Source organism: Mytilus californianus, unplaced genomic scaffold (genome assembly GCF_021869535.1).
Source record: "Mytilus californianus isolate M0D057914Y unplaced genomic scaffold, xbMytCali1.0.p SCAF_1, whole genome shotgun sequence".
NCBI lineage: Eukaryota > Metazoa > Mollusca > Bivalvia > Mytilida > Mytilidae > Mytilus > Mytilus californianus.
The window spans coordinates 135,069,289-135,095,586 of NW_026262581.1; the positions used below are offsets into that span (position 1 = coordinate 135,069,289).

At 32.4% G+C, this 26,298-nt stretch overlaps 2 protein-coding genes across 4 annotated transcripts in view; one reads left to right on the top strand and one right to left on the bottom strand.

The window, feature by feature from the left end:
* Positions 1-7,534: 7,534 nt before the first annotated feature.
* On the top strand, positions 7,535-20,257 carry LOC127735563 (calcyphosin-like protein). Of its 2 annotated transcripts, none has more exons than XM_052245808.1 (5): positions 7,535-7,635; positions 7,766-7,927; positions 8,865-9,042; positions 9,518-9,724; positions 19,384-20,257. In XM_052245808.1, the coding sequence occupies exons 2-5, from the start codon at positions 7,791-7,793 to the stop codon at positions 19,483-19,485; spliced, it is 624 nt and encodes a 207-aa protein (XP_052101768.1). In that variant the 5' UTR covers positions 7,535-7,635; positions 7,766-7,790; the 3' UTR covers positions 19,486-20,257. The 2 variants fall into 2 exon arrangements, with proteins under 2 accessions (XP_052101768.1, XP_052101760.1); XM_052245800.1 differs by lacking the exon at positions 19,384-20,257 and adding an exon at positions 11,206-11,715.
* A 3,398-nt stretch (positions 20,258-23,655) lies between these two features.
* LOC127735448 (dentin sialophosphoprotein-like) overlaps positions 23,656-26,298 on the bottom strand; it is a 40,570-nt gene continuing 37,927 nt past the window's right edge. For both annotated transcript variants that reach the window (XM_052245624.1, XM_052245619.1), the window contains one exon: positions 23,656-26,183. In XM_052245624.1, coding sequence (XP_052101584.1) covers positions 26,089-26,183 — 95 coding nt within the window. In that variant the 3' untranslated portion in view covers positions 23,656-26,088. The remainder of the gene's footprint in view (positions 26,184-26,298) is intronic.

Sequence of the window (26,298 nt, forward strand, 5' to 3'; positions counted from 1 at the left end):
CACCTTAAGGAAATGCCTGTACCAAGTCAGGAATTTGACAGTTGTTTTCCATTTGTTTGATGTGTTCAGTTGAGCTTTTGATTTTGACTTCCCGTTTTGAATTTTCCTTGGAGTTCGGTATTTTTGTTATTTTACTTTTGTCAAAATAGAACAGAAGTATAAAAAGCGTGTTATTATCGAATATCTTAAAACAATAATATAGATAAAGAAAATCTGACGGACTTAAAGAAATAATAAGAACCCGACTTTTATCTTCCTATTTTCGGTTTAACCCAGAACTCTTCGAAGTTAATGCCCTTGGATAAATATTTCTTTTGATTTTTTTCTATTTTGTGCTAAAAGCTAGAACAGAAAGACAGAAACTGTTTATGGCAAAAGTTATCAGCACCATAAAAGATCTACAAAAATACCAATATTACTGAAACCATTAATTGATTTCTAATAAAAGTTATTGCCGGCCCTTAAATGAGGATTGTAGACTAACAGCGTTTAGCCTACTATCTTGAAAGCTATTATAAGTAGACAAACAAAATAATATTAATGTAGTATACAAGATTAGCAAAAAGTGCAAATAGAATTAAAACAATCTACTGAGTTCTTTTATGATGAGTTTTGACCAAATTTAACAGCAAAAGTGATCGTTATGGAATATTTTTTTCACAGATGACGACGGATATGTTCCAATTGTCGTAACCACAATCCCGTGCTCTTTTTCCCGAATGTGACCTACCGAATTAGACTTATCACCGGGTTTATACTTACATGAGCAACACAACGGTGCCACATGTGGAGCAGGATCTGCTTACCCTTCCGGAGTACCCGAGAATACCCCGGTTTTTGGTAAGGTTCGTGTTGCTCAGTCTTTAGTTTTCTATGTTGTTTTTTGTATACTGTTGTTTGTCTTTTGGTCCTTTTCTTTCTTTTGACATGGCGTTGTCAGTTTATTTATGACTTATGAGTTTAAATATCCATTTGTTATCTTTCGCCTCTCTTTTATCAGCAATATTAGATCTGCATAAATTTGAAATAACTGAAACAATACGTTGATTCCTTATTATTTTATATGAATAACCGCCCTTTAAACGACAAATTTTGACCCAACTTTACCGTTTTGAATATCATCTTAAAATATCATATATAAGCTAAGACTGTAAAGAACAAAAAATATCACCAATATACTAAACAAAAATCATGTTAAAGTCACATTATCGTGATCGAAACTGTCAATTGATTGTTTATTGGAGTAATTGACCTTACATGACTAATTTTTCTCATTGCATTTTTGTTTCAACACTCAATCTACGGAACCAAGTTTACCTTGACTAGTTTTAGTTTGTATAACAAGATTTAGTAACTATTATGGCCGCGGTGACTATAAATAGGGCTAAAATGATTTCATTTAAGATCATTTAATATTGTATATCCCTGTAAAATAACAAAATGTTTATCAATAAAACTCTTTGGAAAATAAAAGGAAAAAATGTCTTTTATTTCCCCTGAACTTAGAAAAAATTAAATAATTAGTGTCGCTCGGGACTTAAAAACTGCAGTCGTTTATAAAAATGACAAAATGAAAGTATTTTTTTGGTTGCAGTAATTTTTTCAAATGTCAAAGTATATTAAGTTTAGGCAATGGTTTTGTATTCCACACCAGCCTATTATCTACTCAAGGTTAAGTGGTTGGTGTGCTCCTCTTTTGTTTTATTCATATATATCTTTATCCTCATAAATTCAGAGGCATTACAAACATTTAGAATATAACAAAAGTCAGAAGAAATACGAATGCATGATCTACAATGGGTAAAATATATTCAAGCTGGTATCTTCTTCTTACGAGGTCGTTGGATCGTTATGAAAACGACAAAACAACATCGAAAAAAAAGGAAACCGTAAAACAAGTATCAATAAATATTTCAGATAGCGGATATCCTTCATCATAGTTACTCAGTTTTATACAAAAATATGCGTGACTTGTTTATCTTGTAACGTGCGATACTGACTTTAATTGTTAGTTTCTCTGCAACGTAAGTCCATATTCATTTCTTATGTGAGCTGTTAAACATAAAGAACAATGTCATTATGAGACGGTACGTTTGAATGTGAATAAATTGAAAATCCTACAAATTGAAATGCATTTTTACGCTCTGTCAATAGCATTTGGGTATACTTTTGAAAGCAATTTTACTATCACTAATTTGTTCAAGTCATATCGTGTATCATTATATGACATGTCTGATTGAAACAGAGGCATACATATACATACTGCATATGATTATGAGTCTGTATCAATTCTTTTTTAGTCATAACCTGTTAAGCTGGTGAATCAACTAGAAATACAAATTTTGTATTCTCAATTAAAGGTCCTATTTAGTGCAACAACAAAAAAATAAATACAAATCATACAACATAATGCAAATATTAATAAAGGGCGACGAGAGAACTAGTACAAAGAGGGATAACTCTATTGAATAAATATAATTTGTATCTGTTTATTTGGATACAGACTAAATGGTGTATTCAAAATTAAATCATCATTTTTTCATGATCCATAAAAAGATTTTCAGACAGAGCATTTCATATCTAGGCAGAAGGCATTGAGATATTGAGTTTTCATTATTGTCCCAGAGTTTCTAAATACAATGCAGAAAATCCAACAACCATATTTGGATTAAACTGGTACACCATTCTGAAGAAAACAAATAACACATATTCGCTGTTTACACCTCAATCACCACCAAAGTACCTCATAAGATATATTTCTGTCATATCTTAATTCAAATAATTTATTTAGGGAAAGGAAACAAAAGAGTTGGGAATTTCAAATTCTTGTTTTTTTTTCATTTCTGGAGCCCAGTTAGTACAAAAGTCTATATTGAACAAGACTCAGTTTCTTTATTTGTCGTTCCTCGTTTGTAAGATTAATAAATATCACTCTTGTACAACAGAGCGTTTTAGGGAAGTGTTTTATCAAATAGCAAATGTTATTGAATCCCAAGGAAATATGAAAAGACCACTGACAAAATCATGAAAATATATTTAACAACAAATGAAAATGCCTTCACTGGTCTCTTTCAAATTCTGTTTGATTGCCATATAATCGTCATACACCATTGTTTCGTTCATTCAGCTATCAATTTTATTTGTAAACAAATTTGTTGCTGGTGCTGTGACTATTGACTCTGGTAGGGTGTTCCATAGCTTCATAATTCTTAAAGTGAAAGCGTCCGTCTGTCTCCCTCCCTATTTCTCTCTGTGGATATATTTTTACACTGTTTTCTCTTACCCCTGTCCTCGTAGACATTATCCTTCCATAGTTTAACGAATGGTGCTGCTTATAAATGTCATATTTCTCATTCAGTATTTAACATACATGCATGTTTAATTCCATAATTTCACTGCAGACTGTTGAAAAACTTAATGGTGGACGTTTTTATTTCGTTTTTATTTTGGGGTGTATTCAAAGTTCTTCCATTGTTTTGTGACCTGGCGCTGCGCTTCATTGTTTACGGATGCCACGCAGAGCTTGCAGTGTAAACTGAGGAGTCTTGTATAATGATACAAAGTATCAGGATATATGTGAACTGCCGCGTAATGAGAAAATACATAAATAGAAATGAAGCTCACTAAATAATTAAAATTTTGGTGACTATGTTGAACGCATTTATCCCATTGAACTTGAAATAATGGATATCGCAGATATAGTTAAGTTAGCCTCATATCTTGACCTACATCTAAAACTTGACAATGAGGATCGATTGAGAACAAAACTTTACCACAAAAGGAATGATTTCAGCTTCCCAATTGTGAACTTTCCCTTTCTATTTTACAACATTCCAACAGCGCCTGTATATGGAGTATAAGATTGAGAATGGAAATGGGGAATATGTCAAAGAGACAACAACCCTACCAAAGAGCAGACAACAGCCGAAGGCCACCAATGGGTCTACAATGCAGCGAGAAAATCCCGCACCCGCAGCTGGCCCCTAAATAAAATTGTGTGCTAGTTCAGTGAAAATGGACGTCACACTAAACTCCAAAACATATAAATGAACTAAAACTAAAAAACAAAGGACTACTAGCAGTTATGACATGCCAGCTCCAGACCTCAATTAAACTGATTGAAAGATTATGTCTTCATCATATGAAAATCAAGTACAATCCCTCTCGTTAGGGGTTTAGTATCATACCATCATAAAATATAGGAGAAGAACATAACCCGTATCATGCCAACAACTGGTTTTAAAATAAATGTGTTTATTTCCGATGCAAAGACCCTATGAGTGAATCAATATTAATACCAAAATATGCAATCCTTAATGACTTGACAACAGTATCGTAACTATATCCTTTCCGAATAAGTCTGTTTAAAGGTTTGGTTAGCTTTTGAGGTGAATGCCGACATTTTTGTGCTTTGTAAAGAATATTACCATAAAATATTGGATGTGAAATACCTGAACGTATAAGATGTCTGCATGTTGATTTATATTTATATGAATTGGTATGAATTGGTTGACCGTTGTGTAACATGTGTCACAGATGACCACTGATATGTTCCAATTGTCATACCCACATTAATTCCGTCAATTTTTCCTAAATTGTGACATTATAGAATGAGACCTATCACCGACTTTGTTCTTACCATCGGCAACATGATGGATGCCATTAGTGGAGCAGGATCTGCTTACCCTTTCGGGGCAACTGAGATCACCACTAGTGGAGCAGGATCTGCTTACTTTTCCGGGGCAGCTGAGATCACCACTATAGTGTTTGGTGGGGTTCGTGTTGCTCAGTTTGTAGTTTTGTCTCCCCTCGACAAAGTCGAAAAAGTGGGACTTGGACATGCTGTTTCCTTTGGCGTCAACGATATATTAGTTTGTAACAATATATTTTTAAGGAGTATCACTAGTGGTAGGTCAATGATATTTGGTATGCAGTTGTACTAGCATTGGCACATCTTATTTCCTTGGAGGATATTTTGCCCTGTCCACCCAGTCGTGGTTTATTTACTATAAAAATAAGGAGATGTGGTATGATTGCCAATGAGACAACTATCCACCAGCGTTCAAATAGCTCAAATGAAGTGGATGTAAGCAACATTCAATTTGTATGTTCAAATTTGTGTTTCGATCAGTTTAAGAAGTGGTAGGTCAATGGTACTTGGTTTGCAATTTTATAAACATTGGTACATCTTATTTCCATGGAGATAATAAGGCCACTGTCCCTGAGTCATGGTCTATTGACTTTGAAGTTTTTGCATAGTTTACGATTAGGTCAGTTTATGATGAACCACTAATGGTAAGTCAATGGTATTTGATATGCAGTTGTATTAACATTGGCATTTCTTATTTCCATGGAGTTATTTGGCCCTGTACCTTCAGTAATGGTTCCTTCACTAGTTTACACTGTTCAAGTGTTGCCATTTTATCTATTTAGTGTTTTGATGACTTCTTTTCGTCGTCTTTGGTCTGTTACCATGGTTTTGTCAGTTTCTCTTCAACTCCTGAGATTTGAAAGTCTCCTTTATATCTTCCGACTCTTTTTTTTACCTTCAGTCATCCCACAGTGTTCGAAGTATATCGATCCAAGCATCCGAAAGATATATATCAAAAAGAAATAATAAAACAAGAAACATAGTTTCGTATTCAGTAGAAGTTCTCCTCGTGACCAGAATTGATTTATATTACAACAATAACCGAAAAATAAGTATTGCAGACAGCAACCCATTATATCAACTAGGTTACAGAAGAATGTGGCAGAGTTAAATCATGAACCGAGGTGTAACAACACAATATAAACAAAGTGGAAAAATTAAAAGGGCTTAGCTCATTATAGTGTTCACATATCCAGCGTTTTTATAACTTTACAACCCATTGACGTAAAACAAGCAGAAATATAGTTTTCTGTCATACATTTTGTCCCTCATTTAATCACTAGTAGTATGGCAGCCGAATGCCGCGCCATTTCACGCCTCCGCCTTTGACGATATAATGAAAGATAACGCGAAACGAAAACCATTCCGGCGTTTTCGCTTTATGATATATCTAAGGCGAAAACGCGACATGTCCACATCTGAGGGACAGAATATTGGTAATATATTAATAATACTGATTACAAAAGTGAATGATGTACAGATAAAAGAAATAATATTATTTCAGAAAAATTTAATAATAATCTTTTTCATAAGAACCTTACTGAATAAGCGTTATTTCCAAAGATAGAGAAAAATGCTAAAAAAAATAAAGAATACAGAAATTGAGGACCCTCATCCAGACCCTAAAATTTAGCCACCATAACATTGTGGTGATGTGTGCTTATTCCCACTACTTGTTCTGTAAGCGTAAGTAGTGATGGGTTTGTTGAAGATAACCAGTATTTTATTACCTAATTCATTTATTTTCCGGTTATTTTTTTTATATTTTTGCACCACATTCTCTATTCTTTATTTATTTCCTCATTTTTCTCTATTCATTATTTTTAGTCCTGAATATTTATCAGATTCTGATCCTTGATAGTGTCTTAAATACTCCATCCTCCTTACCAGTTCTTTCATAAAAGCTCTTGATTTTTTGTATTCAGCTTTATCATGCTTGTTTAATAGTCTACTTGAAGAAGATTCGTCGTTTGGTAAATATGGTTGCAGTCTTGTAATTTACTGCTCCATAGATTTACATGCAAACTGAACAGCTGAACTTTGAAATTAAAAAAAAAAAATGCTTCATAGAATTTTTTTTTCATGTACATTTTATGTATGTAGTAATGTGAAATTGTGATTTAAGGAAAAATAAAAGAAGAATGTGTCTGAGAACACGAATGCCCCCGCTCAAGCTTCAAACAAACCAAATGATGGGACGGACGGCAAGACGGAAAAAATACAGTGGAGGCATAAAACGTGCCTTATGCCACAAAGAATAAAAAGCTATGAATCCCTAATGTCAAAACTACTTTTTTCTACTTTCTTTTTGCTGTTTTGACAGGTTCGCACCACTTCCAGTAAACATTATATCCTTCCACTTTCCTTGTTTGATATCCCAAAAAGATGCAACATTTTTTTTTAAATCTAAAAGGATGTTACAATTCAACATAAACTTTTAATCAAACAGAAAAAAATGAGTCCAGAAAAAATGGACTATTTATTTCACTCCATGTTTTACTTTACAGAGTTCTTCCATCCTGTTTTTTTTTTTTTATTATTCATGTTATTTAAAAAAAAAAATTTTAGATTAAAGCATTGTTTACTGTTATTGTTTATTTCCATCTATATCAGTGTTTTTTCATAAATTATAAATCTATTTAAAGTAAAACAAAACAAAATCAAATCCGTTGGCTGAATAACAAGTTTTAATTGCAAATTTGTCAACCGCTAATTTTGACAGTTATTTCTAATCTTTAAGTTTTCTCTAATTAACTTAATTAAATCAATACCTTGATAAACATTTATTAATTATTCTGTTTTAATTAGAAGAGTGAGTGATGTCCGTACTGAAAACAGAGTTAATGATGTCTCCCTACTAGTTGTCAATACCAACGGAAGTAAATAAAATCCAATTAGTGCATGTCTGAACGAAAACTTGATCGATATATAATACATTGACAGGTGTTTATACCCAAACTTACATTGGTGTTTTAGAATATAAGGTAAGGACTGTTATTTTATTTTATTTATATACAGCAATTTAACATAACGATTTTTGTAGTATAATCATAAATTATTTAAAACGTATGCACCGTCACTTGGGTAAAGTGTAAAATTTTCGGTTTGTTACAGGCGGGAACAACACATCAAAACAAAAATGGCAGCGACCGGTAGAATGAACCATGAATTAAAAAGAAAAGCCAAAGAAGCAGAGAAAAATTGCAGTGATCCTGTTGAATTGTTAAGATGTAAATGTTTACAAAGAGGTGCAAGTGGTATAAAAGGACTAGCACGGTATGTATTTACAGTATTGAAATCATGTTAGTTCCTGCAATCTAAAACTAACAAGAATGTAAAATTGAGATGATGACATTGAAACACAGAATTGCACATATTGATTACAATGAAATAAGAAAAGTGACCTGGTACAACAATGTTGTCATAATAATTACATAGTGTTATAATTGTGACAGGCGTTTCGGGTATGGACCCCCTTTTTTGTGTAACATCTCTTTTAAATAAATTTATTTAATCTCATATTGTGGCAACCTATAAATGAAAAGCTTTTGCACCTCTGTAAGAGTTATCTCCCTAAACGTGCATGTAATATTTTCTGCTGGATGTTAAACAGCCATCAATCAATAATATAAGATATATCATATCTCTGACTAATATATATATAGAATAATGGCATTTTGGTGTTTGATGCTGACTTTATCATTAAGAATATCAAGCAAGCTCACAAGGGCAAGCTGAAATTCGAGCTGATGAAGTCCGTATCAAAAAAATAAAAAACCATTGTTCTTTATATATGGATGATTTAGTCTTAACATTATGTTTTTGGGTTGAGAATATGAAATACAATGAAATGATTAGTAAAAACTGTGATAGTTGGGCAGTTGTTTCAATGAATTCTTGTGCATTTCATTTGTAAATTGGTGCAGATGGACATGAATGTGTGACGTTGCTGCACTGTAACATGGCATCATTGCCTTATATTTTTGAGTATCAGGTCCTGTCAATGATATAGACAATTATTAGGCAGTGAGATCAAATGTAAAATTAGCAATAAACATGCAGATTTTGTCAGTAGTACATGTGCAAATGAAATATGCAGGTAATTTAAATGAACTTACTGATCACACAAAGATCACAGAAAAAGATACACTTGTGAATTATTCAAGCTATGCTCTTTCCAAAGTGTTAACAATTTTTTTAATTTTATAAACAGAACATTCAAGATTTTTGATGATGATGGCAGTAGATCCCTTGATAAATCAGAATTCAGCAAAGGAATCCGAGATTATGGTATTGTTTTAGAGAGAGATGTTGTTGATCAAGCTTTTGATGCCTTAGACAAAGATCACAGTGGAAAACTGGATTTTGATGAATTTTTAATTGCTTTACGAGTAAGTTTATCTTTGAGAAAATTTTGTCAATTAGTATCCCCTGATTAAAAGTAAATAGTTTTATATGTATAATGTGGGATGCAATTTAGATGTCTGGTGCAATATGTTGTGATGACTTATTAGTTGGCTTCCAAGAAAACAATGAACAATAGGTTTTATATCTTCTATGCAGTGTAGGTTTTGCTTATTGTTGAAGGCCATACAGTGACCTAAAGTTGCTAACTTCTACATCATTTGGTCTCTGGTGGAGAGTTGTCTCATTGGCAATCATAGTACCACATCAAGTGTTATTTTTCTTTATATCTAATGCTTTGAGAGGCAAGATAAGAGAAAGATGTACAAAACTATAAAAGGATCAACGAAATATAATTTTTCCTGATTTTGTTGTAATAGCACTGTTTCTTGTCAATGACTAAAGCATTACCACAGAAAACATATTTAATGATATTCTATTTGAGATATTTTATTTTTGTAGCCAAAAATGAATGCTAGTAGAAAAGCTTTAGTGACACAAGCTTTTAACAAATTAGACAGAACAGGAGATAGTTTAATCACAACAGAAGATTTAAAAGGGGTATATAATGTAAAGAAACATCCTAAATACTTAAATGGAGAATGGACAGAAGATCAGTGCTTGCTTCAGTTTCTTGCATCATTTGATTCAGATGACAAAGATGGAAAGGTAATTATTCACAATTCATGTTGAGGGAGGGGATGTAGTAAACCCAGTGAAAAATCACCATGGAAAATTTCTCATGTCCTGAATGATCTAGATTACATTCTCCCTAATTAAGGATATTCATTTGGATGTTCTTACAAAACATACCAACTTGTTCTGACCAGTAAATCTGAATCAGCGAATTTAACTTTGTTTCTGGTTATGAAATGTTCATTATGGTATTTTGACTTTATGAATATCTATGGTGTTTTGTTACTGGGTGTATGGCTAGGAGTATCAGTCACCATATGTTTTTTTATCCTATAGTTAAAAGAAATAGATGGACCTTTACTTATCACTTATAGTACAATAAATGTTTTTTTTTATTCTAAATTTTCATCAATATTCTTACGCTGATCTTGTTTGTATGGCTTATTATATTTTTGGTTTTCTTTTTATACATTTATTATTTTTTTTTCATTTATGATGGGAAGGGAGGGGTATGAACACAGACCCAAAAGGAGGTCTTCAAAATTTTTAAATTGTTTCTAGACAAACACTGTTGTAATTAACCTTTATACAACTGATACTAAAACTATCAATGTAAGCAACATTGAAATGATCAATTTCTTTAGAAAAATACCCACTGAAGCAGCTGTTGAAAAATTGAAGTTTTAAATCCATGATTCAAAATGTACTTACTGTGTTATAGATTTTTATAGATACTTGTAATAACTGTACATGTGTTGTAAGATACTTAATTATACCTTAGTGTAACAACATATTTTCCACAGGGGTTGTGGCAAAGGATTTTATCAGAATCAACAGGGTTTTTTTTCTTTCTGGAAAATCATTACAGTAAGACCTAGGTAATTCCAACCTAGATTTCGTTTTTCTGTTGCTGATTTACTAGTGACTAAAGTTTTCAGATCAGTTTTAAGTGTAGTAAAGGTAAACATTATTTGGCTTGGGGTTTATTCAGTGGCATATTCAGGGGTCAGGAGATTGGATTCATTCCTTCTTGATCCAAATTTTCACAACTTTTTCTCATTCATAAATGAGTTGTAACCACTGTAGCCAATATGGTAGCACATTAACACAATGTATGGGTATGGTTATATACAACAAATAAAATTGAGAATGGAAAGTTTGCATGCACATTATAGCAATATGAAAATTAAGAATACAAAAATTAAATAAAAGACTGGGATGTACATTTTCTACAGATGATATTGTGTTAATGTCTTCCTTGCCAATCTCATGATCCTTTTTTTTTCAAAAGTTTTTTTTTCACTTTAAAGAATATATAAAGAGTTACTTCCCATTTGTAATTTTTTAAATACCAATTCTTATATCAAGCTTTTCAATATTTTATTTCATTTTTTTCAACCAAGGTTGAAATAAACCATTGTACAATCCAGTCAGCATGAATGTTGTATCTACTCCTATTCCTTGCATGTTGCAATTTTTATATTTATGCTTATTCTACAACACTTTATTTACAGATCACAAGAGATGAATTTGACAATTATTATGCTGGAGTTTCAGCATCCGTAGATAGCGACGCCTACTTTTCATTAATGATGACAAATGCTTGGAAACTGTGAACACTGCCCCTTGCACATAGACATCTGTTTACTGTTTAGTTATTAGCAGCAGATTCTCAAATCATCAAATAATGTTACATATTTATTTAAAATATTCAGATTGTTTTAAAAAGCTCAAAGTTTTATCACAATTTGTATATATTTTATTATTTATAATTTTTATTTATAAATTTTATATACTGTAAATATTAGTTTTTATAGACATCTCTGTTAAGTACCTTTTTAATGGATATTTGAGAATCTGTTTTACGTAGAGAAGAATCCTGCTATGATTAGAAAACAAAAGTGCAGTATCATCAGTGACAATGGTGACAGCAAATACGCACCGGTGGACAAATGCACGTTTAGTTTGTTAACAAAACATCCATTTATTTACCATGTTACATTAAATTATATCATCAAAGGTCACTTTTTATTTTATTCACTGATTTATTTATCTATCATGTTGGTGACCCTTGGAATATGTTGTTCTTGAGCATAATTTTCCAAGAGTTACTGACAATGTTTCACAACACACTTTCAAAATCACAAAGCACAAACACTACTTGCCAATGACACTCTTTCCTTCCCACATGGTTGATATATATGTCAAATCAAAGTGAACATACATATTGATAGTGTGAGTATTGTGATGCTTATCCCCTGCTTTCTATGATTTGCTTAACTTAATTTTAGCTTTTAGGTCTTGCTATGTTGTTCTAGTCTAGTTGTTTAACAAAACGTGAAAATTGCTTGTCCTAAAGAACTATCTATCCAGATTGTTGTGATCGATGACAAGTATTATTTCTAGGTATATATATGCAAGTGCATGTGTAAAGGGCCCTTTGAATATATATTTATAACATACACTGTAATTACTCATTTTGAATCGCCCTACTCAGCTAGCTCTTTTTCAACAATTACTATACCTTCTGCTTTAGTGACGTGTTGAGTATAAATGTTGAGTCAATTTGTTTATTTGTCAGGTTCACCTCTTCTGAAGCCAACATCTGATATAAAATGAAACTTTCAGAGTATCTTAAGTATTGTGTGATGTTGTGTACATACCAGTTTTAAAAGGGATTTAAACTTTATTAGCAAAAATAATGCAGGAATTTGCTGGATTATCCAGATTCTGACATATTTTGTCCTTCCTTTTTTCTGAGCAAAATGTTGAATTTTTCCTTATTTCTAGATTTTGACACCTTCTGTACTTCCACTCATGAAATCCTTATTTGGCATATGCTTTACTTTAAAAGTTTAAATCATAATGGATTTTAGTTGTCATTTTGGGGCACTTTATACCTTACTTTACGGCATAGGTTATAGTCATTGTTGAAGGCTGTACAGTGACATATAGTTGTGTAAATTCTTGACCTGTGTTGAACTGTTCTCTGGTAGATAGTTCCTTCATTGGCAATCATATATCACATCTCATGACCCTTCTATCAGAGGCAGGGCATACAAATTGATGTTCCGATTTACCAAATTAAGTCACAATTAGGTTATACATGTAATTTCAGTAAAAAATATTGATACCGGCATTTGACCCAAGTATTTAATACAGATTGGTGACAGTGCATGTTAGTCAGCTGAGTCACTGGATATAATTATAATAAATACTTCAGAACTAGTTTCAAGGGTATTTTTCAAGTGCAGATAATTTTGTATTTAGTTCACTCATTAACCCATGTCAACCATAACTTGTACAAAGTGTATTATCAAGTAAAAAAACACTGACAAAAACACTTAACTAAAAAAATATGAACAAATGAGAGAAATGGAAAATCCCTGGCTTAGTACAGGAACTGCCCATTACAATATGATATTGGTCCAATTGTGTGAAAGGTTCCATCAATTGAAACTTGTTAGATCAAACAAAAGATATTGCCTGGACTTCACTTTCATGTAGTCCAGCTATTTTGTTTTAATAGAGGTCTGGTTTTATGCATGACAGGTTGAAACTATTAAGAAATGGAATACATATCTGTCAGATCATTTAAAACATTAATGATCAACTTAAGTATTTAGATTTAGACCTATTTCTCAGAAGCCAGAATGTGTACGGAGTGAATGTTCATCTGACAGGTGACAGACCTTTATTTTTATTTGCCCGATATATCCCTTGAACAACTCAAAATAATGATGTACATACACATATATGTATTGACTGGACTACATTTAAAACATTCTAGAACAAATAGTTAGCATGTGCATGACATATAATATACTATATATATTACTAAAAGCATTTCTTTTGTCATAAAAAAATGTTTATAGTATCAATAACAATCCTTGGTATAAAACTTTGTGTAAGTGCTGTATAACCAGTATTAGAACAGAAAGGCTAGTCTGTAGTCTTAAGGTACAAAACATTTAGTTTCTTTTACTACTAGCAATGGCTTTTTCTGTCAAAAAATAGATTTCAGACATTACACTCAAACTGTTTTTTTACAATGGCAATTCAGGGATATCAGATGCAACTCGCAGGGTTTATCACCATGACAATTCAGGGTATCAAAGGATTTATCACCATGGCAATAAAGGGATATCAGATGCTACTCTCAAAAGGTTTATTACAAGGGCAAGGGTTTAGTTCAGTGACAATTCAGGAACATCATATGTGTTTATATCAGATGTTACTCTCGAAGGGTTTATCACCACGACAACTCAGGGATATCAGATGCTAGGCTCAAACACTTTATTACAATGGCAATTCAGGGATATACGATCAGTCTCGAAGACTTTATCACCATGACAATCAAGGGATATTAAATGCTACTCACAAAGGGTTAAATTCAGTGACAATTCAGGAACATCCTATGTTTTTTTCAAATGGTTAATTACAAAGGATATCAGATGCTACTGTCAAAGGGTTTATTACAAGGGCAATTTATGAATATCAGAAACTGTTTCAAGGGCTTATTGCAATAGCCTCTCTAAGGGTTAATGACAAAGGCAATTTAGAATAACTATATTCTGCTCTCAAGGTTTATCACCATAAATATTAAGGGATATCATATGCTAGTCTCAAAGTGTTTATTACAATGGGAATTCAGGGATATCAGACGACTACTCTCAAATAATGGTTAATTACAATGGAAATTCAGGGATATAAGATGCTACTCTCAAAGAGTTTATTACTAGGACTATTCAGGGATATCAATTGCTACTCTCAAAAGTATTATCACCATGACATTTCAGGGATATTAGATGCTTCTCTCAAATGGTTAATTACAATTGCAATCCAGGTATATCAGATGCTACTCTCAAAAGTATTATCACCATAACATTTCAGGGATATTTGATGCTTCTCTCAAATGGTTAATTACAATTGCAATTCATGGATATCATATGCTTCTCTTAAATGATTCATCACAATTGCAATCCAGGGTTATCAGATGCTACTCTCAAAGGGTTTGTCACCATGACAATTCAGGGATATGAGACGCTTCCCTCAAATGATTAATTACAATTGCAATTCAGGGATATCAGATGCTTCTCTTAAATGGTTCATTACAATTGCAATTCAGGGATATCATATGCTACTCTCAAAGGGCTATTTACAATCGTAATTAAAGGATATCTGATGCAAATCTCAAAGTGTTATTGCAATGGCAATTCAGGGATATTAGATACTACTCTCAGAGGGTTTATAACATTGGCAATTCAAGGATATATCAAATGCTACTCTCAAGTGTTTATTACAATGAACATTTAGGATAATGTGATGCTGCTCTCTTGGTCTCATTTCAATTGCAATTCAAGGATATACGATGCTACTTTCAAAAGTGTTTATTACAATGGCAATTCAGGGATATACGATGCTACACTCGAGGGGTTGATCACCATGACAATTAAGGGATATCAGATGCTACTTACAAACGGTTTAGTTCAGTGACAATTCAGGTACATCATAAGTGTTTATATCAAATGCAACTCTTGAAAGGTTTATCACCATGAAAATTCAGGGATGCTACTCTCAAAGTGTTTATTACAATGGCAATTCAGGGATATACGATGCTACTCTAGAAGGGATTATCACCATGACATTTCAGGGTCTCAAAGGGTGTATCACCATGGCAATTAAGGGATATCAGATGCTACTTAATAAGAGTTTAGTTCAGTGACATATCGGGAACATCATATGGTATTCTCAAATGGTTTATTACAAAGGCAGTCGAGGAATATCAGATGCTACTGTCAAAGGGTTTATTACAAGGGCAATTTAGGAATATAAGATGCTGTTTCAAGGGCTTATTGCAATTGCAATGATGAAGGGATATTAGATGCTACTCTCAAATGGTTCATAACAATGGATATTTAGGAATATCAGATTCTACTCTCAAGGTTTTTCCCCATAACAATTAAGGGATTTCAAAGTTTATTACAGTGAAAATTCAGGGATATTAGATGACTACTCTCAACGGGTTTATCACCATGAAAATTTAGGAACATCATATGCTACTCTCAAATAATGGTTCATTACAATAGAAATTTAGGGATATTAAATGCTACTCTCAAAGGTTTATTACAAGGGCAATTCATGGATATCAGATTCTACTCTCAAGTGGTTTATTACAATGGAAGTTTAGGAATATTGGTGGCTACTCTCAAAGGATTTTTACAAGGACAATTTAGAAATATCAAATGCTGTTTCAAGCGCTTATAAATTGCAATTGCAATTCAGGTATATTAGATGCTTCTCTCATATTATTTATTACAATAATTCAGGGATATCATGAAATTTGCTTTGTTTTTTATTCTATACGTTGTTTTACTTCCAAAATAGTAATTGTTAGTTAACTAGTCATATCTTCATTCCATGGCTAATACCCCATATCAGCCATATGTGACGTCACATGGCGTAATCAGCCTGGTGCGTTCGAACATCGGTAGTATATGATAAAACGATTAAAACATGTCCTTTTCCATATCGTCCCATATCGTGCATCGACTAACGTCTCGGGTGATACGAGGGTATGGGGATGATAGCCTGGCCGATATGGAAAAGGCCATGTAATAATCTGTATGTATATTTCTACTGCACTACATTTGTGATACGAATGCCCAGGCAGCATCATGAATGTTGTGGACATTAGAGGCAGTAGGTAACCTCAGGATTTTAATCATAAACAAATCCTTTGTGAACTACAGGAAGCTCGAATTATATCTGCAACTTGTCAACTATTAACCAACAATTACTATTTTGGAAGTAAAACAACGTATAAAATAAAAAACAAAGCAAATTTCATGAATTTCCTTAGTTAAAGGATTAATTATACCCTACTAAACGAAGTCCAACTTTGTTGTCGCCATGCTAGTATGTTCATTTTTGTCAGAATCTCTTCTTATTTGGATGGAGGCTTCCACTCATAAAAAACATGGATGAATTTGAAAATCAGAAGATCTGAAGTTGGGACAATTTTTAGTGAAGACGCCTGTTAAAAATTAAACATCCCACATATGAGTGTTCTAGTCCTTTATTTGTCATCAGATCCTCTTCAAATTTAGGTTTCCACGAATCAAAACCATGCACGAGTTTGACGATCAGATAAAATCTTAAATGTTGAACTTTCTCATCAAATTTTCTCTCACTAAAACTAAAGTAATATTATGTTAATGACACGACCCTAGAAAGGCTACATACACTTTCATATACATGTATTACTCAAACAAGAACATGCGTCGATAGGACAACATGCACAAGTCTCATGTTCAGTGAACCGCAACATCTGGGTCCAAACCTTAAATTGGATTTTATTTTAAAAAGTCAATATCATAATGAACATGAATATCAAGTTTCAATTTGTAACCACAACTTCATGGTAAAAATACTTTGAACCAAAACTTTAACTTGATATGGGACAGATGCAGAGACTAGAAAACATAATGCTCTCTATACTATTGTAGGCGCAGCATAAAAACATGAATCTTTATGCAAAGTTTGTAAGAGGGTTACTATGCAAAAATAAATATATAAGGTTAAAATCTGTATACAAATATCCAGTCTTTAATCTGGAAATGGAATAAACAAAATAGCCAGTAGAGTATAAAATCCAATCCATGTGACAACAACGGCAATTACTGGTTACTAAAAGATACACGTTTATTCATTTTTTGTACCTGTAGTTTTAGGAATCACAAAATGTGAAAAATTATGGTATAACGAAAACAAATCTTACATTTAGAGGACTTCCTTGTAAATAACACTTAAACAACACCAAACGTACGTTTTTTTTAATATACTGAAAGTCAATTACATGAATTAGACAATAGTGATCTCTGATTTTCAAAAAAAAAGAATGTTTATGTTTAAGCGTTTTTGGTGAAGAGCTCAGTAGTCAGTGCTTCGGTATTGACATGATTTTAAAAAGACATTTTTTTTTAATTCCCCATTCATAAGTTAAGAAATTATTAAGAGACTATAAGGTTCAAACATCCTCAGGCAAAGTTGACCTAAGATGAATTTGGCTTCTCTGTTTGGATTCTTATTGGTCATATATTTTTTTAATGTTTCAGCGTATTTACGCTTTCAAGTGTTTAGGTTTGAGAATTTCTGTTGAAGGAAAGTCCAGAGATGTGCTTCGGCCACACATTTATAAAGTGTTTAGGTTTGAGAATTTCTGGTGAAGGAAAGTCCAGAGATGTGCTTCGGCCACACATTTATAAAGTGTTTAGGTTTGAGAATTTCTGGTGAAGGAAAGTCCAGAGATGCGCTTCGGCCACACATTTATAAAGTGTTTAGGTTTGAGAATTTCTGGTGAAGGAAAGTCCAGAGTTGTGCTTCGGCCACACATTTATAAAGTGTTTAGGTTTGAGAATTTCTGGTGAAGGAAAGTCCAGAGATGTGCTTCGGCCACACATTTATAAAGTGTTTAGGTTTGAGAATTTCTGGTGAAGGAAAGTCCAGAGATGTGATTCGGCCACACATTTATAAAGTGTTTAGGTTTGAGAATTTCTGGTGAAGGAAAGTCCAGAGATGTGCTTCGGCCACTCATTTATAAAGTGTTTAGGTTTGAGAATTTCTGGTGAAGGAAAGTCCAGAGATGTGCTTCGGCCACACATTTATAAAGTGTTTATTTCCAATGCTTCCTCCATAAGTTGTAGTTAATGAACACACAATTTGCATAACATGTTATTGAAGTAATACAGTTAGAAGTAGTATCTACAATTCAAGTTAAAACATTCAATCATGGGACATAACTCTAGGAAATCTGATGAGATAAAAAAAAAGTGTACAATGATCATCCTGATATATACTGTGCGGATGAGAGCACTAACAAGGCAGTTTTTCACATACTTAAAATTTCCAAGGGCCATTATCCAATACAATTTTTAATCAGCATTTGTTGCATATCTTTTTTTTAACAAAGTCCGTGAACTGTATGATGATGAAGGAATGGGTTTGGCGTCCAGTGGCAAATATTACATGCCTATCTGGACAGGGAAATGTTAATGGGATATGAATATGAAGCTTTGTACTAGATCAATAAGCTGAGCCTGTTTTTGAACTTGCTAGTTTTTAATAGTCCACAGGAAGATATGTCCTACCCAGACACATTATTCTGACTCGGAGGCTACCGCAAATGACATTCAACTCTATTTCAACATTTAGATACACATATGTTTATGCTACATTGAAAAAAGCTAGTTTAGGCATTTGCTTGCACATGAAAATACCCTGAGAGCATGAAAATCAGGGGAGAGAACTAGTGAAATTCCATGTCGTTTACTTCATCATACAAATGAATTCATACCTTTGGTCCGTGTATTTTCTATTGACCCATATATGTAGTCGACTTATACTATATATTGGCCAAGGTGTAGTCTACAATAAAGATTTTAACAGTGTGTACAAAACAAACTAAAATAATGATTAAAAAGAAATGACCTAACTTAAATTGTACCTTCCTGTTTACTGTGAAATACATGGTTTATTGCACTGAAGTCGAAAGTCACGAATTGAGTATACAGAAGAAAAGAATAACATTTCACACATAACCAATGTCAAAGAAAACAAACATTTTCTTATCATATATCCAAAATCAGAAATATAATAGTGTCTGATAGCATGTTTTTTTTTTTATTCTTCAGATAACTCGTGATGAATTTGATAACTATTATAGTGGAGTCTCTGCCTCGGTGGACAGTGATGTGTACTTTAATTTAATGATGACAAATGCTTGGAAGCTGTGAATGGCTAAATTCATCAAATATTTATTTAAAATTATAGAGCAGTAGCAGGTTCTCATGGAGACTAAAACCATCAAATATTTATCATTTACAAAATAGTAGGAGGTTCACGTGGGGACTCAAGTCATCAAATATTTATAATAAACAAAAATATGAGGTTCTCAACAAGGGTCAATAACATTTTGCTCATGGAGACTAAAGTCATCAGTTATTTAGTATTTATAAAATAGTATGCGGTTCTTAAAAGGGGTCAATAAACAAAACATTTGGCTCATGTAGACTAGTTTTCATATGATAGAAATCCTAAATATTTTACTGACACTGCATTTTCTGCTTTCGTTATGTTGGGATAAGATGAAAGGGTACTACTGTAGCTACACATTTTCTTTACTTTGAAGGCTAAGCTTGCTATAGTAGTAAGAATTTCGTCTGTTTTGAGGATCTGCTTTAGACTTAGTACTATATTACCCATTGGATCCTAGTAATAGCTCGGCTTATGGACACTACATGTTACAGGGGCGGATCCAGGAGTATAGGTTAGGGGGGGCGCAAACTTAATTTTTTGCCGAGCGGAGCAAGGCGAAAAATTTTATGAGGTAAAATTATCGAAATATTCTTTATTAAGCTGAGGACAACCCATGCTTTGCAAATTTTAGGGGGCGCACACCCTCCAAGCCCCTGCCTGAATCCGCCCCTGTGTTACCAGAACATTTGTTTGAACAGTAATGCTCAATTCTTGTACATATTCTCTGTTATATTAAACTATATAAATTGTTGCATGACTTTTTGTATGTTGTATTTATGTTAAACATTGTCGTTTGAACACTGGAACTTGGTCATAACTTAGAACAATGTGAAATATTACAAATATCTACAAGATGATTGTCGGACATAGGAGGTTCCAATGTACAAAATTGTGTCATCAACACAAAACCTGAATGAAAAAAATTAACCTCTGATCTGATCAGTGGTCAGCATTAGATCATTTTCATTTATACTTACCAAGTCATAGTTTTAGGCGTGTAGTAAAAATGGTGATTCGCTTGTTTACAAAATATCTATTGAGTAAGAGCAATTATATAAAACAATTGATAGCCTCTATTTATTTTCTAGATAGTAAAGGTAAGATTATTTGAGTTTTACATTCAAACACTTATTCACCCAGTCTTGTAAAATACACTTCACATTTAAAAAAGATATTCAAATTGATTATTAATTTTGATGAACAATTTTCATTAGGCATGTTAAAGATGCACTGTAAATATCATAACAGTCAGATTGTCCTTTAAAGAAGATAGATCGAGATACATGGACATTAGATGTCTTTTTTTAATGAACTTTTGAAATTTCATGTATTTATCAGTGAGAATTTATAAAATTAAAGACAATGGAAAAGAACAAGATTTGAATTCAAAAGTATATTTGTAGGACTCAGATCTATGGTGGGTTCCAGATGTATGGCAAATTTCTGCAAATCCCTAATCTATGGTAAATATGATGTCACAAACGCCAAACATAACACAAATCTATGGCAGTATTTTGTTTTCTCCAAATCTATGGCAGATTTGGATACTACGTAATTTTCCGTCACAATTAAATAACGTCATGGAACGTTGAAGCTGCCGATGACGACGACGGTTTTGTTATACAAAAGGAAAAGAAAAGGATCGAAAAGCAAGTTTGCAAGGATATAAATTAATAAATAAATTATAATTCAAAATTGTGTTTGTTTCTACCCTTGTTTTCTTCTTCTCGTGTTGCTGGTGTTGGCATCACCCTTAATTGTACGAGCTTTTACCGTGCATTTTGGTTTGCTATTTTGTGTTTTTATGCTATTTTTTTGTATTCCTATGATCTCTTTAATTTTCTGTAAGAAGTAACACAACATAAAGTATTTTGTCAGCTATATAACAGTGACTACCTGTACTATTGTAGCAAACAATCTTTCTTGAGATTTGGAAAAAAATAAATATGATATAGATTTCTAATAGATATTAATATCGTTTTCCGCTCTAAATATGTCGAAAAACTGTACTGTTGGAGAAATAAGGATTTTTTTAGAGGGTCACACAGGTACTACTAGTATACACAGAGTAGGAAATAAGTATTCTTCCGGGGCACATGATTTCAAACCTACAGTCTGTGCTCATTTTACAAACGGTTATGTATATGCTTCCTAGTAATAGTCCTAATTTGTTTTTCTAATACTGGATTTTATTTAAAAGCAGCTTTTTTGCTACCTTTGGACATTTCGACCTCGAAATCATTGGTCAGATATGCACTGACTGGTCCGACCTTTGCAGAAAATCTGTCATAGATTTGAAATCTAGAAATCCGCCATAGATTAGGAAACTAAAAAAATTGCCATAGATTAGGAAACTAAAAAGTTGCTATAGATTAGGATTCTAAAAAAAACTGCCATAGATTTGGGATGACATGACGTCATATTTACCATAGATTAGGAATCTGCCATAGATCTGGAACCCGCCATAGATTTGAGTCCTACATATTTATCATTTTTGACAACTGATATTTGTATTTACATGTGTATCTGTATAATGTTGACAGTACATTTCACTGATATTTCTTGGGGGAACTGTTGAATATGCATGTGTCTGTTATTCGATCATTGACATTCTCTGTTTGTTGTATTCACAATGCTATTCTTTGTTATGACTTACCACCACATATGAATGATCACCACAGTTATACATATCATAAGCAACACTTTTGATGTCACTAGTGGAGCAGGGATTGCTTTCTGTTCCAGAGTAACTATGTTAACCCCTAGTTTTTAGTGGTGTGTGTGTGGCTCAGTCTTTAGAATATTGTCCACTGTTTGTGGATATCATAAAATTAAGAAGATGTCGTATGATTGCCAATGAGACATTTATCTACCAGTGACCAAATGACAGACTTAAACAACTAAAGGTCACCTTACAGCCTTCAACAATGTGCAAAACCTATTGTTTATTACTTTTTCTTTGGTTGGTAAAAGGTAAGGTATCTAATGCCCAACAGTTCCAACATTTTGGTACTGGAAACTTACCAAGTATGTTAGATATAAATTCTTTGTTGCCCTATCTCATAAAGGAAGTAGCAGTTAAATCAAATCCATAAACTCCCATTCTGCATATGGATAATACTGGTGGAGTGGTTCAGTTACAAGGTAATTAACTCATGTCTGTTTAATGCTTCATGTAAGCACATGTTTTGGGTTATTTTATTCCCTGGGTTGCTGTCTGATAGACATATGCTTCACATCTACTTTTATTCATATAAAATGGAAAGCAAGTCTATATGGAAGAAGAATTCAATTATTAAAACAAAACACTCATTACTGTTCATTATTACATTCAACAACATTATATTGGCCAATATTACAGTTCATACAAACAAACAAAATTTCGTTCTGTGACAGACTGGTGAAAACTATCTATCTTCCAAGTCAAACAGTTTAAAGGCAGGTTGGTAAAGTTTAACAAGTATAACACACCACCATGTCAAAACTAATTGCTTACTTGTTGTGAAATTATTACATTTTTCAATAAACCAACAATCTGAATATTATAACTGGACTATGAGGTCTGGAAAACTACAGAGCACTACAGTAAGGTAAGCTTATATAATATTATCTGAGTCATTGAGTTTAAGCCATTTTAAAAGACAAGTCTCATGCATTTTCTGTTTATGTAATTGGGTAAATGTCCTCCAGACATTGTGATTCAAATGAAATGTTGATAAAATTCTGGTTCATGCTCAAATCAGTTAAAAGTTTCAAGGAAATCCATACAACAATTTCATACTGATGCAGCATACTCCTGCTCCATACTAAAAATTAACCATTGTTTTATGGTACACACCACTTGTGCTTACTTTTAATGAATGAAATCAATCTAGCTGAGAAGGAATTGATTTTCACAAGATTTGGGAATAAACTGATGAAGGCATATTGTAATTCCAACATAAACCAATATAAATGAAATCCTTTTTTCCTAATAGTTGATAATGTTCAGGATCTTCATACTGTTGTTTTTATTCAGAGATCTATTCTCAAGGCAAATTATTCTTGAAATATTGGACAAGTTATTGAAAAAGTCTTCATATCTAAGAACTTTCACCGCATTGTAAATTTAGTCAACAATGTTACAAGGCTAAAAAAATACACAAAAATGAAAATGGACAATATTTATTTTTTCTTTACACCAGTTTATCCATTCAGTCTAAAATAAGAAAGATAATCTATTTGATAGCAATTTACAAAAATATACCCATACACTAAAGATAATAAAATATGTGTAATCCACATTATCTTTTAAAATTTTTTCATTGTACATGAGGCCATGAATATGTTGAGTATAATAATGCAAACAAAGAGGTACATTGTACTACACACAAAATAGTATGAGAACGTTGTGATTCAATACACATACAAAATATGATTACAACATTGTCATGTATACACACATAATACATTACAGATAACAAGAGAGGAGTTTGATAATTACTACAGTGGAGTCAGTGCTTCTGTAGATAGTGATGCTTACTTCAACTTAATGATGACCAATGCTTATAAACTTTAATGCCAAACAATGGACAGACTTATCATAAATTATGAAAAATTCGTGTGTGGATTCTTATAGACATCAATGCCAAAAGGCGGACATAAAAAATATTGTTATGTGTTTTCAATTGTTTTTTATATTGTTGTGAATGTTCACTAAATGACAATCATTGTTTTATTTACATGCTACTGTGTATATTCGCAAACATATAATAAAGTATATTTGCACTTTAAGATTGATTAATTTGTAAGCCTGAATAAACTTGTATTTAATATAGCCTTAAAACAGAAGTAACTTAACCAATAATAATAAAATGACTTATTCTTTTAATTGCTAAACATGCAAGTCATTATTTTCCATTCAATGTTCTCTTTAATTATCAATATACCCAAAATCATTTAAATAAAATTACACATATAAAGAGTCACTGAACACCACTTGAATTACTAAATAGTAATGAACAGAAAAAGAAAAGGATAAAAAGTGAAAGGTCAGAAAGAGAGAGCTAGAAAAAACATTTTTTTTTACATACATCAAGTCTTTGTTTATATTTTATTAAAAAAAAATTAAAATAAATCAACAGAAAAAAACAAAGTACTCCACTTTTAGTTTTTTGGTAAATTGACTAGACAAACCTTTAAAAGTACTAGTATATACTAGTATACTTGTTTAAAAAAGTTATTGTAGAATTTAACATGTTTGGAAAGGAATGTAATCACCGAGAAGTGAACTTTGACCTTTCAACTTAATACAAATCCATGAAGAGTAAAAAGTAGGGTCAAGTCCAAGTACTTTTCATGCATGGATGTTATACCCTCTTAAACGCATCCTAACACAAAGATACATGACTGTACTGGTAAGTAACTTACTATATGAAACAAAATCAAAGTCAATGAAGCATGAAATGTTTGTCTGAGTGCCCCTCTATTTGTGGCATGCTCTACTGACCCTAAGTATCCATATACATGTAGGAAAGTTTCATGATTGAAGGTCACAATTTATCTGAGATCTAGATGTGAAATAAAACTTAATGGAGTAAATGTATGATAAAAGTCAGAGTTACCTACTTTTGTGGAAGGTTGTTATACACTCCTAGATGTAAACTTACACCAGGTCATATGATAAAAGGTTATTTAGAATATGATTACTGAATTTAACACTACAACTTAATATAAGTAATGAAGTTTAAAAACTTTATCAAATTGACTAAATCATGAATTAAGGGTCATGTGACCTTCGTCTGAAGTCTCTTCAAGAAAAATTTGCACGTCATATTAGAATTGGCTATACTGCCATCTGTATACTGGTATGTTTATTAGCTTCTGAGAAATGGTTAAGGACTCGCTGAGGACACACTCAAACATGGTCCTCAACGCTGTTGAAATGGACAAAATATGCATTTATAAGGTGTTTGGTTTGTTAGCAGAGACAATAGAACTATCCATAAGGAACCCTTTATGTTATGTAAATAACTGGCAGCCGATTTATATAAAGGAAAAAGATTTAACAGAGCTACAAAAAAGTTTATGTTGAAGTCCAACAGAAAAATGCTTAAAAGATCCAATTGTTTTTCATGGATGAAACTAAACAGAGTGTTTAACAAAACTGTTGTATAAAAGACTGTAAAAATTTATTTATGTATAACAAACTGTTTCATAACTAAAATCACAAACAACAAATCATTGCAGATAATGTTCTGAAATATTAAAACAATATAAACAATGAAGTTTTTTCTGATTAGTTTAGTTTCCATGCAAACAAATAAATAAAACAGTTTCTGTTGAGTGATCTTTCAATATCCATGACAGCTTACTTATATTGTTTGGTCAAGTCTGATCATCAGGTATCCATGACAACATTTCATGTTACTTTTCAGTCTGAATGGTCATTAGGGTTCAGTACACCATTATGATTTGGTTCATTTTGATTAGACTATGTTTCCATGATGGTATATATACAATGACCCTGTTCATATTGTCTTTACCAACTCACAGAAACTATGTTCTCATCAAGTTTCCATGGCAACATGAAATTATTTGGTTTAATCAGATTGATCTTCTGGCTCATCTTCTTTCAGCATGACATAAGATAACTTAGCAACATCTTTGCGTAGATTTTTAATACTGTAGGTATTACCTACAAAATATATCATTTCTTATAGCAGTGATTATAAGTCTGTACACTTAACACAGGCCAAACAGGACAAATCATATGTACATAGAACTACTAAGGAGCAGAGAAAACTAAAAAC

Bases quoted from the DNA above. Each gene is read 5' to 3' on its own strand.
- LOC127735563 (XM_052245808.1), top strand. From the start codon at position 7,791: ATGGCAGCGACCGGTAGAATGAACCATGAATTAAAAAGAAAAGCCAAA. The intron at 7,928-8,864 runs GTATGTATTTAC...TTTTATAAACAG, and splicing joins GGTATAAAAGGACTAGCACG to AACATTCAAGATTTTTGATG. The intron at 9,725-19,383 runs GTAATTATTCAC...TTTATTCTTCAG, and splicing joins CAGATGACAAAGATGGAAAG to ATAACTCGTGATGAATTTGA.